General features: G+C 36.7%; 1 protein-coding gene across 10 annotated transcripts in view; it reads left to right on the forward strand.

Annotated features, from left to right (window-relative positions):
- Positions 1-16,967, forward strand: part of WDFY3 (WD repeat and FYVE domain containing 3) — a 296,888-nt gene that overhangs the window by 117,377 nt on the left and 162,544 nt on the right. For 7 of the 10 annotated variants that reach the window (XM_032239698.1, XM_032239700.1, XM_032239708.1 and 4 more), the window contains 3 exons: positions 3,220-3,273; positions 8,202-8,311; positions 13,215-13,376. In XM_032239698.1, the coding sequence (XP_032095589.1) occupies positions 3,220-3,273; positions 8,202-8,311; positions 13,215-13,376 (326 nt within the window). The remainder of the gene's footprint in view (positions 1-3,219; positions 3,274-8,201; positions 8,312-13,214; positions 13,377-16,967) is intronic. The other 3 variants (XM_032239705.1, XM_032239704.1, XM_032239707.1) reach the window with 1 other exon arrangement.

Raw genomic sequence — 16,967 nt, forward strand, 5'->3', positions numbered from 1 at the left:
AAATGCCATAGACTAGAAGATTTAAACTGCAGAAATTGATTTTCTCACAACTTTGGAGGCTGAAAGTGTGAGAACAGGGTGGTAGGTTCTGATAAGAGCTTTTGTCCTGGCATAGAGACTGCTGCTTTCTTGCTGGGTGATCAGGTTGGAGAGGGGAAAAGAGAGTCAGCTCTCTGGCATCTCTTCCTTTAACGGCACTAATCCTGTCATGAGGGCCCCACCCTCATGACCTCATAACCTGCTGCCTCTCATAAGCATCATCTTCAAATACATTCACATTGGGGGTTATGGCTTCAAAATATGAATTTTGAAGGAACACATTTCTTCTTGTAGCAGTGACATTTCCAAACAGAGCAGAAATAAATGCATATTCTCAATCTTCCACCTTAACTGGAGCCTATTAGGCAATCTTTGGAGTAACCACCATTAAAATTTAGATTGAGGACTAAATCCCTTACACAGAAGCAGTATATTCCAGAGACTGATGTATGGATTTTAAAGTGAGATGTTTTAAATTATATTGGCAGTCCTTGAAACAAGTCCAATGAAAGGTGCTAAGATAATTTAGGGTATCTCTGTCCCTGTCTTCTCCCTTTATTCAAAATAGTATTATATCCTTTTTTATCTTTTTTTTTTTTTTGAATGATACAAAGTCTCACTCTGTTGACTAGGCTGGAGTGCAGTGGCTCGATCTCAGCTCACTGCAACCTCCGCCTCCAAGGTTCAAGCGATTCTCCACCATCAGCCTCCCAAGTAGCTAGGATTACAGGCATCCACCACCACACCTGGATAATTTTTGCATTTTTAGTAGAGACAGGGTTTCACCATGTTTGCCAGGCTGGCTTCAAACTACTGGCCTCAAGTGATCTGCTGGCCTCAGCCTCCCAAAGTGTTGGGATTACAGGCCTGAGCTACCTGGCTCTTTTTTTATCTTTTCTGATTTCAGTTACTCCTGTTGAAGGAAAAAGTTGACATACAGTGTAAGATTTGGGTAGTTTATGCCTTTTTATTGAAGGTAAATTTCTGTCACATGCTGACTGTCATTGCATTTTCTTTCTTGAAGGACATACTAAATTAGGAAAAAATTCCTGAAAACTTATTTATACTTGCCTCTGTTACTATTTTTTTAAATACCTAATCTGCATGTTTGTAGAAAGACATTTTGCTACATTAGAGATTTGTTTTCCTAACTCCCTTTATGATTTTACATCCACAGGGCAATTTTTTAGATATAATGAAAGATGTCTTAAATTGAGTAGAAGATGTCTCACTGTTAATTACAGTAGGAGTTACACAAGTTTGTTTTTTCAACTTTTAAGTTTAAAATAATCATAGACTCATAGGAAGCTACAAAAATAGTATATAGGATCATATGCTTTTCATCCACTTTTCCTCATTGGTGACATCTTATTACTTAGGGATTTTTAAGATACATTTTTTTCGTATTATATAATTTCACATAATTTTTAGTTTTAAACTTCTGAAATTTATTAATCTTTGGATCCTATGATATTCAATTTAGTTTGTGTGTTTACTTCCTCATGAAAGATCTTTTCTGAGTACCCTATCTCAAATAGGTCTTCTGACCACTGTCCCTACCCATTAGTATCTATTCAGTCACATTCTGTATTTCTTTCATAGCTCTGTTATCATCTGAAAGTATTTTGTTTATTTACTTCTTTAATTGTATTCTTTGTTGTGTTCACTCTTGTATTACTACCACCTAGAATAATACTTCTCACGTAATTAGGTGTTCAATAAATTTTTACTGATTTTGGACATAGGATTTCTCTGCCCCCCCCCGCCCTTTTTTGATCGGAAAGCCACCTATGTTTTAATGCTTTGAGACTTGGCGTAGAGTTAGAAGAGCCAGCCTTCCTGATTTTTAGGAGAGAAGAAGACAATTCTGGGTGTCTCCTCAGGCAGCCTTGCCCTGACTATAGGAATCCCTTTTTTTTTTTTTTTTTTTTTCTTTCATTTTTAGTTTAGAACATTGGAAAATTCTTTTTTTCAGTGCTATCAAGAATACTTTCCTGGAGATTTTTTGACCTATTAATTTTCTAGTAAAAAGTTCTAGATTTTTTTAGGACCTAAGGATATCCTAACTCATCCAACTCTTACATATTTCATCTTTATTTTCTTATTTACTTGCTTTTATTATGATTTAAAAAAACACTTAATATGGGATCTACCTTCTTAACCAATTTTTAAGTGCACAGAACCAAACTATTAACTTTATGTACCATGCTGCACAGCAGAGCTCTAGAACATTTTTATCTTACATGACTAGAACTTTATACCCATTGCACAGCAACTCCCCATTTCCCCCTCCCCTCAGCCCCTGGCCACCAAGTGCCATTCTGCTTTCTCCTTTTGTGAGTTGGACTACTTTATCATTGAAAAGAATTTTGTCTTAATTTACATTCACATACTTTTTCTAGGAAAAAAACAGGTGAAGTGAGCCTTCTGTTATTCCTTTGAAGGTTGGCTTTGTTTGTTGTTCACCAGAACAGGGTTATTCTTCCAGTACTCCTCTGAATTTGCTATGGAAGACTTGTTATTTTGGGTGTTGCCTAATCACCACACACAGATAACAGTCTTTCTAACAGATATACTTGAGATATGGGCTGCAGATCTCTCAGTAGGAAACAAGCTTATGTGCAGGTCTGTTGTTTACATCTATCTGAAGTTACTGAAAATGGAAACCTTTTTGGGAATATCAAGTTGCGAAATGGACATATGGATGATTAGTTAGACATTTAGGTCAATTCACAGTCTCTCTTTCTCCCTTAATTCTTTCTTTGTCCTTTGCCTCCATGTGGCTTTTGCTAGAAGTAATTAGTGACTCAATTAATTTGGCGTAATGTCAGATTAACATGATGTTTTGGCTAGATTGTATAGAGGGTGTATCTTAAGATTTTCCCCAACTCTTCTAGATAGCTCAGCCAGTTCTCATTCTGCTTAAGTTTTAGGGCACATGGTCAATTTATATCAGCAAAGCAGAAAACTCTTACCTGCATAAAAAAATAGTATCTTCAGTTTATTATTAATGTTTTTGCTACATGCTAGGTAGCACTGTTAAACCTAGTGGTGAAGTCCCCAATGGGCAGCAATCCAGCCATGGAGAGGTTAGATGATGTTGACCCCAGTACTCTGTGGCGGGATTAGTGAAATTTAGTGAGTCCCCACTTAGACAATCCAGCCTTTTTTTTTAAACAGAAAAACAGTGTGCCCTGCTGTCCCCCAAGGATTTCAAAGCCACAATACCTTCAGGTAATTTCATTCCCAAGATGTGGTTATGTATTGTCAAATGAAAAGAAGCATGGAAGCTGTGAGTTCTAATATTGTTTTTTTGACTAACTTGTAGAACTTTTTTTTGGAGGGAGCAAGACTCTTCAGGGCTTTGTGTCTTCATTAATGAAATAAGTATAATATTACTATTAATGTGACTCACATCACCATGAAGCATAAATTGGAAAATGACATGCTTTAAATGTACTTTGCAAAGGAAAACTTGTATTTCACTTATGATTAACATGTTTTACATTCTGATTGTTCTGAATGCTAATTGAGTTTGTTTTATTTCAGTGTAGGTTCAGAAATTGCATTTAAGATTGTCTGCATTCTTATTTAATCTAATCCTGGGCTTTATTAACTCTATTTCGGTGTTTTTCATTCTAACTACATGTATTGAAATGCAGTGTGAAAGATAAAGCCTGAATCAAATGATTGACAACTCTAAAGATGGGTTAATATTAATATATTCATTCATTAACTCTTAGAAACTTAAATCATCACTTATATTTGTATTTGTTAAATATTATTGAATTTAAAAGATCCAGTATGTTTCTGACTAGTAGTGGGCATTTTTTCCCCAAAGTTTTAAGAAACCATTTGATTTATGGAGGATTTATTTAAAATTGCTTGGTAGTATACATAATTTTTTTAAGATAGCACTAAATTCTATATACTTTTTAAATGAGTTGTTTACCTCATTTAAAATAAAAATTGAGGCTGGGCATGGTATCTCACAGCTGTAATCCCCGTACTTAGGGAGGCCAAGGCAGGAAGATCACTTGAAACCAGGAGTTTGAGACCAGCCTGGGCAAGAGAGTAAGACCTTGTCTCTTTAAAAAAAAAAAAAAAAAAAAAAATTAGCCAAGCATGGTGGTACATACTGTTAGTCCCAGCTACATGGGGGACTGAGGTGGGAGGATTCCTTGAGTTGAGGAGGTTGAGACTGCAGTAAGCTGTAATCATGCACTCCAGCCTGGACAATAGAGTGAGACCTTATCTAAAAAAATAAAAAATAATACAATACAATAAAAAGTTGGAAATGCCTTTGAAATATTCTGACTGACACATATTGAAATTGATAGGTGAAAATAAAATGCTTCTTTCTTTACAGTGATACAATTATGCTATTCTTTACAAAATAGCAAAATTCATTTGTTATATAAAGACAGTTTGTTTTGTCAATGGAGTTTAAAATTTCCCCATATCATTCAACCTCAACCCTATCCAGATCTCTTTATCTGTAGGAGTCTGTAGCTCAAAGCCAGATAACATAATTTTACATTATTGCTGATATAACTTCAAGTCTTCTCTACCCTCTCCTTGAAAAGGGTAATTGTTATTATTAAGTTGGTAAAGAAGTTAAAGGCACATATGTTAATGATTATACTGTCTTGTTCTTTTTAAATTTATTTTCATGTGCATTATCTTATTTAATTAGCCCAACAATCCATTGAACATATTGTAATGTTTAATAACAAATAGAATATTGGCTTTTTCCCCATTGTTTGTCTTTTCTTATCTTGAAGAATCCCTTAATGTTATTGTTAACCAAAACATAAGAAATCCCACACTTGAATTATAAAGGTCCAGCATTGATCTGATAACAAGAACTGTTTTAAACCAACAGTAGATTTTTGGAGTTTTGCTTCTTAAAACAAGCATTAACGTTCATTGTCTATATCTGACAACTTTTTGAATAATGAAAATACATACTTTCCCATTTGCTTTTAAAGCTAATGGTGTTAAGTAATATGGATGGAATCCAGGTTCATTTGAAATGTGCCACCCCCTCCACTGTTCCCTCCTCTCCACTCACCTTGGGTTTCTAGCTTCTGTATCAGGAAGATAACTTGGTTTTGCCTTTTCTCTTAAAGTAGGACTGCACAATTTAAAGTAAAAGTAATAAATCATGAAGAGGCCTAGACAAAGAAATCATTGTACGTCAGCTTTTGTTTGAGAGTTTTAATAAACTAGGAAGTAATTGTCTTCCATACCTGGATATTTAATTACCAGCAACAAAATGGGTTCATGTTATATAGCCCATTGCAAATTGTTGGCTCCATGAAATACTTGTAAATCAATTTTTACCAATGACCTAGAACCAATGATCCTTCCTTCCTTCCTTCCTTCCTTCCTTCCTTCCTTCCTTCCTTCCCTCCTTCCTTCCTTCCCTTCCTCTTTCTCTCTCTTTCTTTTCTTTTCTTTTCTTTTTTCTTTTCTTTTCTTTTCTTTTCTTTTCTCCCCCTCTCCACTCTTCGCTCTCCCCTCTCCCCTTCCCCTCTCCCCTCTCCTTTCTCCTCCACTCTCCCCTTTCCTCTCTCCTCCCCTCTACTCTTTCTTCTTCTTTTTTCTTCTTTTGAGGCAGAGTTTCACTTTTGTTGCCCCAGGCTGGAGTACAATGGTGTGATTTTGGCTCACTGCAACCTCTGCCTCCTGGGTTCAAGGGATTCTCCTGCCTCAGCCTCCCAAGTAGCTGGGATTATAGGCATGCCTCACCACTCCTGGGTAATTTTGTATTTTTTAGTAGAGACGGGGTTTCTCCATGTTGGTCAGGCTGGTCTCGAACTCCCTACCTCATGTGATCCACCTGCCTCGACCTCCCAAAGTACTGGGATTACAGGCAAGAGCCACTGTGCCTGGCCCAATGTTTCTAAAGTAGGCTTCTCAGTATATTCTTTCATTTGTTTTCTTGTTTCTCTAATGATATTTTCACAATTTAGTCAGCCTTAAACATTGCTTTCTTTGTGTAACTTCCCTTTTCAAAACTTTTAGGAATCCCTCTTACTATATAGTAAGTTCAAACCACTTGAGGCTCACAAGAATTTGAGCTCAATTTTTCTGTCATTATCATTTTTGGTAAGGTTGATTTACTTATCATATATTTATTGTGTGCCTGTTTAGTGCCAAGGAATGTGCTGGATACTGCAGATCAGCAGTGAATACAGCTTACAAAGTGCCTGCTTCTGTGGTGTTTATTTTTTAAAGGGACTATAAATCAGTAAACATGGTCATACAGTAATTTCAACATTTAAGAGATACTGATAGCTGGGCTTCTTTCTGTTTGTTTCCTTCTTTTCCAGTAAGTTAAAAAAAAAATTATACATGGTATAATTATACATGGTATAACATGTTACCCAGGCTGGCCTTGAACTCCTCCTGAGCTTAAGTGATCCTCCCACCTCAGCTTCCCAAGTAACTGGGACTACAAGCACATGCTTTTTAATCACCATTTTTTATCATTTACAGGCTGGACAGCCTGGATTCAAATATGAGTTCATTGACTAGCTATGTGATTGTAGGCAAATTACTTACCCTCTGCATTTCTTAATTTATACTATTATAAGAGATATATTAGTAGAAAATAACTCACAGTGTTCTTGTAAAGATTAAATAAGTTTAATTCACAAGTACTTAACACAATCCTTGATATATAGTTAAGACTCAATAAAAAGAAGCTATTTTTAAAATTTTCCTGTTAAAATGTTCCCTCAACTCGAAGTTTACAAAGGTGAAATATGCTTAGCACAGAATCATGTGTAAGTCTTGTAGTCAGTTATCTAATAAGACACTTTTATTTTATGTTAAATTGAAGAAAAAATACATCTAAGGTAACCTAAATCTTATTTTCTACTTTGTACTTCTTTATGAAGTGTGTTAAGTATACATTAGTTTTTACCCATTTGGTTCCTAGAATCTCACTCTGTCACCCAGGCTGGAGTGCAGTGGCGTAACCTCAGCTTACTGCAACCTCTGCCTCCTGGGTACAAATGATTCTCCTGCCTCAGCCTCCCAAGTAGCTGAGATTACAGGCTCATGACACCACACCCACCTAATTTTTGTATTTTAGTAGAAATGGGGCTTTACCATGTTGGCCAGGCTGGTCTCAAACTCCTGACCTCCAGTGATCTGCCCACCTCAGCCTCCCAAAGTGCTGAGATTATAGGTGTGAGCCACTGCACCCAGCCAAATTGGACTTATTTTCTGACAATTTTAACTTCTGTCATATATTACTATAAAAATTGGCAAACCATGCTGATGAAATTAGGTACATATTTAGAGATTTCTCTGTTTACCCATCCCTGTAATAAAAAAATCAACTAAATTTACTTTTGAAGATTCTTCCAAGTCTGCAGTTCTATGATTGGCTGTCTGAATGTATTTCACGATTTCTCTCTTCCTACTGTCAGCTGCCCAAGTTACTCCTGTGTGTATTACTTAGGCAACCTCTTAATTTTATTTCCCTCTCACCAGTCTCCTTAGCCTTCCAGTCTGTCATACGCATTACTACTATACTATTAATAGTCTTAGTTATAATCCTTTCGTCATCTCCTTTACTCAAGAAACTATTTGCTCCCTCTTGCCCCAAAAATCAAATACAATCAGTAGCTTGCCCTCCTTCATAATTAGGCATCTTTATTTTTTTAAAATCACTATTGTTAGTATTAGACTCCACTTCTCAACAGTGCTCTTCTGTAATGTTAAGCAAGTGTTATTAAACAAGTTTGTCCTGATCTGTATGTCTCAGACTCATTCCTCTAGCCACTCTTGTTTTATTGCTGTACTGCTATTCTCTCTACATCCTTAATTGCTCTCATTTCCTGGATAAACATGTACTTGTTTTCTGGACAGGTTTAGCTCAAATTTCACCTCTTCCATGACTTGTTGATTACCTGCTGTCATAACTTTCCCTGAAATATATAGGTTGGTGTTTACATTTCTGTATTAATGATATAAACATTTATGAATACCATTAAAACATTGCTATTTTTAAAGTTTTTCCATATGTAATAGTGCTGATATAATTATGTGCTAAGTAATTTTTCATTTCCTTGGTAGGTTTTAAAGAAGAACCTCTTTATATATGACTTTTCCCGCACTTAATGGCTTTCCCTTTTGTTTTATAGAGGCTGCAAGTCGGGCCATCGTCCAGTTCCTAGAGATCAATCAGAGTGAAGAAGCCAGTAGAGGCTGGATGCTTCTGACGACGATTAATTTGTTAGCTTCCTCTGGTCAGGTAAGTTCTTAGTTTTCATGTTTGATAACTCAGCCTCTTTTTATACCTCTCGTGATTTTGTTATTAAATGTATCATAAATGAGATGATATGATGATCATTTGTATTCTTCTAACTCTTTTAAAACATATTATGCCTCTCACAACATCTCTGTGAGGATCTTGATGTTTTATGCATCTTACTCATAAGGAAAGGAATGGTTTAGAGCAGCCTTTTCCATCTTGATATGTTGTAACACACATAGGACATAACCATTTGTGACTGGGCTCAATGGCTCACACCTGTAATTGCAGCACTTTGAGAGGCCAGGCTGGGAGAATTGCTTGAGCCCAGAAGTTTGAGACCAGTCTGGGCAACATAGACCCCTATCTCTTTTTTTTAAAAAAATTAGCTGAGCATAGTGGCCTGTACCTGAAGCCCCAACTGTTCAGAGGCTGAGGCAAGAGGATTGCTTGAGCCTGAGAGGTCGAGGCTACAGTGAGCCATAATCGCACCACCGCACCCAGTCTCGGTGACAGAGTGAGACCTTTTCTCTAAAATGAACTTTTTTTAAATGATACCACTTGTAGAGCTTTCTGGGCAAAGGGGTAGATGACTACTAGCTGGAGGCAAGTAACCCAGGAGCTCTGGGCCTATCAGACCCAGCTTAACACTTTTGTCACCCATGTTAGGGAAACTCTGGCTCAGGAAAAATAAAGAAATCACTCTTTGTCTAAGGTCACTCAGCTAATAAAGAATAACTGACATGGAAAATAGTTTTAAATTTTTATGGAAAATAAGGAAACATTGACATTTTTAGAATAATATATATTTTCTTCTCATTTGATTTATTCTGCAGATTGCTTTTTATTTCCTCTAAATCAGCTCTAAGTACCTGTCATGAAATATGTTGTATGTACTCATTAATGAGCTATTTTGATACCTGATTTTTGGCTTTTGATATTTTTGGGATGAAGGAGGTTTATTCAGCCTTCTAAAATCCAGAGTATAATTACCTACCAAAGCCAGTACCAGTCTTGGGAATGTCTGTTGTCTTAAGTTACAGTGGACTTTCAAACACCTCCCATCATTTAATAATGGACCTAGGTAACTGTATCATCTTTGTACCATCTGACTGGCCACAGCAGATACAGTGCATATGTCTTTTTAACTATATCCTGAAACCTGTCAGTAACCCAAAGTCATTATCTCTTATTTTCTCCTTGGAATGATCTGTTTTCTTCTTATGTCTTTGCTGTGTTTTTTCTTTTTCTTTTTCCTTTTTTTTTTGAAACAGAGTCTTGCTCTATCACTCAGGCTGGAGTGGAGTGCAATGGCGTGATCTTGGTTCACTGAACCTCTTGGTTCACCATGCCTCCCAAGTTCAGGTGATTCTCCTGCCTTAGCATCCCAAGTAGCTGGGATTACAGGTGTGAGCCACTGCACCTGGGCCTCTTTTTTTTTTAAAGTCAGGGAATAGTGTGGCCAACGTGTCCTGGAGTTCCTGGGATTTTCCAGGTTTTAGGAAAGGAAGGCCTGCATCTCAGGAGACTGCACAGCCTCAGGCAAATGGAGATGGTTGGTTACCCTAAGAATCTTCAAATGGTCCCAGAGTAGACCATTGATTGTTTTCATGTATCTGACTATACTGGATAAATAACAAAATCTCAATTTTGTTTGCTGTTCATGGTAGCTATAAATGTCCATATGTTCCTATACCAAAATTTGGTTTAGAATAGCGTATCTTTATTTGCTATTAAAACTTTACATAATGTAAATATTTACTATTGATATTTAATATAAAATTAAATTTTAATATAGTTTTCTACATTTATTCATATTTTCTATAAAAACCTAATCATTTAAAAACTTACAAGTTTAGATGCCAAGCTGTATGTTCAGTCTGTCCACAATAAAGATGTAAATGAAACATTATACCACTTTGCTTAGTGGCAAGCTAATGCTAGTAATAATCTATCTGGAAATAGATACGTTTGAAAAGCAAATTCAGTGTTATGTTTGGAGCTGCCTTTTTTGTTTGAGTGCTGTTTTCTGCTGCTAGCAGCGATATACAGAGTTGACCAAAACATGGTCCCGACTCGTGTAGATGACAGAGATGACGCAGAGAACGATAATGCCATAGTATTTAATAATGGGACATATATAGTAGTATTGAAAATAGAAATGTGAGAGTTAAACATTTTGAAGGTGAGGGTAGCAGGGTAGGAAGAAAGATGAGTTCAGTAAATGTTGAGGCATAGCAGGTGTTTAAACTGAACATTAAATGTATGGTAACATAAGTCTCTTAAGAGATAATAAGTTGCAGGTGAATAGCATGAAGGGTTTAGAGTATTTGAGACAAGAAATGGTATGTTGAGTATATAGAAAGGGGCCACACCTTCAAGGGGTAGTCTTGAAGCTCTCTATTCTTCGTCACCTGCTACTGCTTTAGTCGTGGCCCCATCTTTCATGTGGTTTGGAGGGTTGGTTTCCTAATTACACTTGCCTTCTCGGTCTCTATATTTAATTGATGATCTGTATTGCCACCAGCTAATTTTCTGAAATCTAGTTCTTTTATATTTTTACTTTTTTGTTTGGAGCACTTCATTGGGTCATCATGGCCAACAAAATAAAATGTGAGACCTTTTTCTTTTCTTTTTTTCTTTTTTTTTTTTTTGAGATGGAGTCTTACTCTGTTAGGCAGACTGGAGTGCAGTGGTGCAATCTCGGCTCACTGCAGCCTCCACAACCTCCATCTCCTGGTTCAAGCGATTCTCCTGCCTCAGCCTTCTGAGTAGCTGGTACTACAGGCATATGCCACAATGCCTGGCTAATTTTTTATATTTTTAGTAGAGACGAGGTTTCACCGTGTTAGCCAAGATGGTCTTGATCTCCTAACCTCGTGATCCGCCCACCCTTGACCTCCCAAAGTGTTGGGATTACAGGCGTGAGCCACCACCCCCTGCCATGACTGTTTTTGTAAGTCATTGAGCATACACACTTTGTAGGCCACTTAACCAGCCCTCCGACCTCAAGCAGGGTATGTAACTAACAAACCTCAGCTCAAAAATGATCCTTATTTCAGAAATGAAGTGTCTGCCTCATGGGTTGACTTAAGGAATAGATCAGATGATGTATGTAAAGTGCTTATTAGTCTTATGCCTGTTATATAGTAAACACTAATTCAAGGTTAGTCATTATTGTGGCTCTTTAGGAGTCAGCATTTTTGGACTCTGTGGTTCCTCAAAAATACTGTACCGTATGACCAGACCTCCTATGTCTCTTCCAGGTGATCTTTCCCTTTTTATTTTAATTCCTCATATTTTTTAATACCATTCCTGGCCATGTTGGTCAATCCTTTTTATGTTAGTCTGTATGTACTACCATGGTTAGACTGAAATTTTAAGAGATTAAGTCATAGTTACTTAGGACTCTACAAATTCCAGTCAACTGTGATCTTTTGAAGGACAAAGGTGCTTTGTCTTTGCATGCCCAGCACCCAGCTCCCAGCACACAGCCTGATATTCCCTGGACACTCCATAAATGTTTTATGAGAAAGTAAATAAACTAATCAACAGATTATGCCAGTCTATTGATCTCTAATTCAGTTAAACTTTTTGTTCCAAACGGCACCGTGGAAAATTTTGATAAATATTGTATCATACTTAATAATGTTGAAATATTTACTGTAAGAAGGTCTTCTCTGGATATCTTTGAAAATAATATGGAGATGAATTTGTGTCAGTGACTGCTTTATCTCTCAAGTGTCTTTCCAGCCTCAAAAATCTACAGTGAGAATAAAGATAAAAATAATAGTAAAGTAACAATTAATATACAATTTAGAGCTTAAGGTACCTTTGTATTTGTTATCTTACATAATTCTCATGTTAACCCTGAGAAGCCTATATAATTTTCTTTTTTTTTTTCTTCTTTTTTTTTTTTTTGAGATGGAGTTTTGCTCTTGTTCCCAGGCTGGAGTGCAGTGGTGCAGCCTCAACTCACTGCAACCTCCGCCTCCTGGGTTCAAGCAGTCCTCCTGCCTTAGCCTCCCAAGTAGCTGGGATTTTGTGTCCGCCACCACACCTAGCCAATTTTTGTATTTTTAGTAGAGATGGAGTTTCACCATGTTGGCCAGGCTGGTCTTGAAGTCCTGACCTCAGGTGACCTGCCCACCTCGGCCACCCAAGTCCTGGTATTACAGGCATGAGCCACCGTGCCTGGCCCATGGTGTATAATTCTATGTATTTTTATAAAAAAGGAAAGTGAGGCTAGGCGCGGTGGCTCATGCCTATAATCCCAGCACTTTGGGAGGCCAAGGCAGGCGGATCACAAGGTTAAGAGATCGAGACAATCCTGGCCATCATGGTGAAACCCCGTCTCTACTAAAAATACAAAAATCAGCTAGACTTGGTGGTGTACGCCTGTAATCTCAGCTATTAGGTAGGCTGAGGCAGGAGAATCGCTTGAACCCAGGAGGCAGAGGTTGCAGTGAGCCTAGATCACACCACTGCACTCAAGCCTGGCAACAGAGCAAGACTGTCTCAATTTAAAAAAAAAAAAAAGAAAGAAAGGAAAGTGAATCTCAGCAGAATTAAGTAGTTTGCTGAAGTTCATAGTTATTAAGAGCCTGTTTTTCTAAATCCTAATGCTTATGCTTCTTAAAACATGATGCTTTTTTATTAAATAAATATTAAATTTAGTTGATAATTTACTATATAACAAACTTATTCTCACTATTTGGTTAAAGCAAAATTGTCCAAATGCAAAGATGTGTATTTCTTCACTTCTAGTCAATTTTAAATTCTTCACATGCATTTAAAAAGTTATGTTAATACATAATTTTCTGGGTTAACATTTATGAATTATTTGGCTGTACCAATTATAGTTGTGTCTATCTATTCACTTATTTATTGGTTTGTTTTCCAGAAAACCGTGGACTGCATGACAACAATGTCAGTGCCTTCCACCCTGGTTAAATGTTTATATCTGTTTTTTGACCTTCCACATGTGCCTGAGGCAGTTGGAGGTGCACAGAATGAGCTACCTCTAGCAGAACGTCGAGGACTACTCCAGAAAGTCTTTGTACAGGTAGGGAAGGTGCTATTCGCCTGGACATCTACCCTATCCAAAATGAAGTGGGTGCACTTCCTAAATAGATGTTCTACATATTCCATTTTTTAAGATCGTATTTCATTTTATTTATGATAGTATGACTTTATCTCATATAATTGTTACATTTTTTTAATCTGCAGGAATATTTGAGTGAGGCATTAGCAAGTTTGTTTTTCTGAGCAGATGCAGCCATTAAGATTACATTTGATATATCGGCAATGTCTCTAAAATGAACTAAGCAAGGAAAACTCTTAAAAATTATATAAAGATTTGGGTAATATTTCTTATGTCTGGAAATTCTATCTAGTTGCTGTTTATATACAGGAAGTCCCTAGCCTATAAATATTTCACTTGTAAAGATAGTTTCCTTTAGTGTTGGCTGCCTCCTTCTCTGCCCTGCTAGTAAAGTTCTTCTTTTCCACTGTTAGCACTGTTCTTGTGAGTTAATAAGTGTGTGATAGGCCTTTATTAGCTAGCCTGGAATATAGTCATCATGTATGATATCCTTTCTTGGGAGAAAATTGTCAAAAGAAGCAACTGACAAACATCTAGAATATAACTGTCCATTGGTCTAATATAGTATTAAAAAAACATTTGACACAAAAAGACAAATGCTGCATGATTCCACTTATATGATGTATCTAAAGTAGTTATATAGGTAGAAGAAAGTAGAATACTGGTGGCTAGGAACTAAGGGAAAGAAGAAAAGTTAATTATTTTTCTATAGGAATAGAGTTTCAGTTTTGCAAGATGAAGAACAGTTTTGCAGAACAGTGTACATATAGTTTCAGTTTTGCACAACAGTGTACATATAGTTAACACTACTGTACGACACACTTAAAACAGTTAAGATGGTATATTTTACATGTTTTTTTAACCTAATCAACAGTTGGAAAACAATAACATGTTTGGATTTAGTTCTCTATAGCTAGTTCATCTGAGATACAGATTTTGCACCTGTAAAATGAAAATGGTATCTACCTAAAAGGTTTTTTGAGGCTTAAATGAAATAATATGTAAAGGCAGTTTTCAGCTTAGCACACAGTAAATCTGAAGGAGAAGTAACTGATTACTGCTGCCGCCACCATCGCCACAATTAAGAGTAGAAGAGAACAGAACAGTGGATTGGGGTAGAAAAGATAGAGCTGTGTAGAGTAATGGTTGCACCTCATGTTACTGGGCTCTACTGTAAGAATGACTCTGCTTTGTAGAGGTGATAGTTATGAAAGGACAGGAGCGAGTGAGACAAAGACAGTTTTAGAAAGTAAAAGAATGAGATTATCAAGTAAAATACTAAATTAATGTTTATTGAACACTTGACCTGTTAGATACTGTTGTGCTTGTGGTTAACATCTCTCATCTCACGTCTCAATTTGCAAGATAACCCCACAACTTCAGAGCTTTTGTTTTTCCCCAAAATGATTACATGAGCAAATGGCAGAAATGGGATTAGAAATAAGATCTGTCTGACTCCTGAAATAGATTGAGTGAGAAAAGCAATGGGAATAAATGAAGGAGTAAATCGCATAGGAATTAAAGCTGCTTGAAGATACTCCCTATGAATATAGTGGGTTAGTCTTTTCGAATTAGAATAGCAGCCTCATTTCAATAAACTCCTTTTAAAGAACTACCTAATTCCTTAGGTAATAAATGGAATCTGCATTTTATACTATTAATACATAAGTAAGCATAGCAGGTTTTAAAAAAAATTATTTCTATTTGAAAACCAGGTGCTGACTTTCAATCATGTGGGAGTCATTTCAGCATACTGAAGTCATTGCATATTAAGGCCAAAATGGACTCAAAAGATAATTTAAATCAAACTCCTTATTTACAGTTGTGGAAACTAATATTCTGGTTTATGATCCACAGTAGGCAAGTGACAGTGATAAAAACCTAGTTCTTCCAACTCCTAGTTCAGTGCTCCTTTTAGTGTATCCCTTTCTTTGTTTTAGTTCCTCATCGCAGGCTAGTTAATGTTTTCATCATTGTGTCTAGGAAACCAATTGAGACAAGCTTATTAAATGTTTTAAAATAGGTGAAATCCTTACGTTTGTATTACGTGACAGATGGTTTCCTGGGACTTTAGCATTTGGTAATGCTTCATGCAGGCATTCAGTTTTTTTGTTGTTATTGATGTGACCAATTATTGCTCTGCTACACTTGGTTGGACTTTTGTAACAGAGTTCTTACAAATATAAGTGGTTATTGTAGAGGTAGAGAGGAATGAGAAATGTTTTTTGGAGAGAGTCTTGCTCTGTCTCCCAGGCTGGAATGCAGTGGCACAACCTTGGTTCACGGCAACCTCCGCCTCTTGGGTTCATGTGATTCCCGTGCTTCAGCCATCCAAGTAGCTGGGATTACAAGCTGCACTACAATGTCTGGCTAATTTTTTTGTTTTTAGTAGATACAATGTTTCACCATATTGGCCAGGTTGGTCTCGAACTCCTGGGCTTAAGTGTTCCTCCTGCCTCAGCCTCTCAAAGTACTGGGATTATTTTGGGGTTGCAGGCGTGAACTACCATGCCTGACCAGGAATGAGAAATTGACTTTACAGTTTTCTGTTCTGTAAAATGAAAGGATTGTGAGGTATTTGCAAGAATCCTTCGCCTATGAAGATGAACCAATTATCTTAGGAGTCAATAAATTAAACGAATCCTTGCATCCATGTTGAGAACAGTGATTTCATTTGTAAAAATGTATTTTGTTATTTTTGGGTTTGTTTTCTATGTTCCAAATTAGAAAACTGGCATCTGTCCCTCCAATCACATAAGGCAGTGTCAGAACCAACAAAAAATATAATCAGTAATACACCCCTCTGAGAATATACCTTTTTGTTGCATTTAACTATCTGTATTCACATGTGGTAAAAGATGGTGACATATTATACATATTAATGGACATTTGGTATCCAGCAGTTTCTCCAGGCATTTGGTGTGAAGGGTGCCATATTTAGTGATTTTTTAAATATTTTATTGTTTTTATGAATTCTTTTTTCCTTTCTGATACTTGACAGCTATGGATTAGAAAGTTTTTACATCTAAGCAAGTTTTTGCATTTGAAGAAAATAGGAAAACGAAGACCTAGTTTTCTCAGATAAAATGTGATATTTCAAATACCTCTTTCTATTGAGCATGTTTTTTTCTTTTCTTTTCTTTTTTGAGATAGGGCCTCACTCTGTCACCCAGACTCAAGTGCAGTGGCATGATCACAGCTCACTGCAGCCTCAGCCTCCTGGGCTCAGGTGTTCCTTCTGTTTCAGCCTCCTAAGTAGGTAGGACTACAGGCACATGCCACTATGCCTAGCTAATTTTTTGTAGAGATGGACTTTTACCATGTTGCCCAGATGGATCTCAAAATCCTGAACTCAAGCAATCTGCCTCTCTTGGGCCTCCCAAAGTATTGGGATTACAGGCGTGAGCCACCACTCCTGGCTGCGATTTTCCCACTGATGCTGAAATACCAAACTTTCATGAAGCATTCTTTTTCAAGAAAATAAAATGATGTCATAAATTATATTTTATTCATAATATATATTTTAAAAAATATTTAGATGAAAAAATTTAG

The sequence above is a fragment of the Sapajus apella genome, unplaced genomic scaffold, assembly GCF_009761245.1.
Source record: "Sapajus apella isolate SASKATOON/1434 unplaced genomic scaffold, GSC_monkey_1.0 scaffold45, whole genome shotgun sequence".
In the NCBI taxonomy this organism is placed as follows: Eukaryota; Metazoa; Chordata; class Mammalia; order Primates; family Cebidae; genus Sapajus; species Sapajus apella.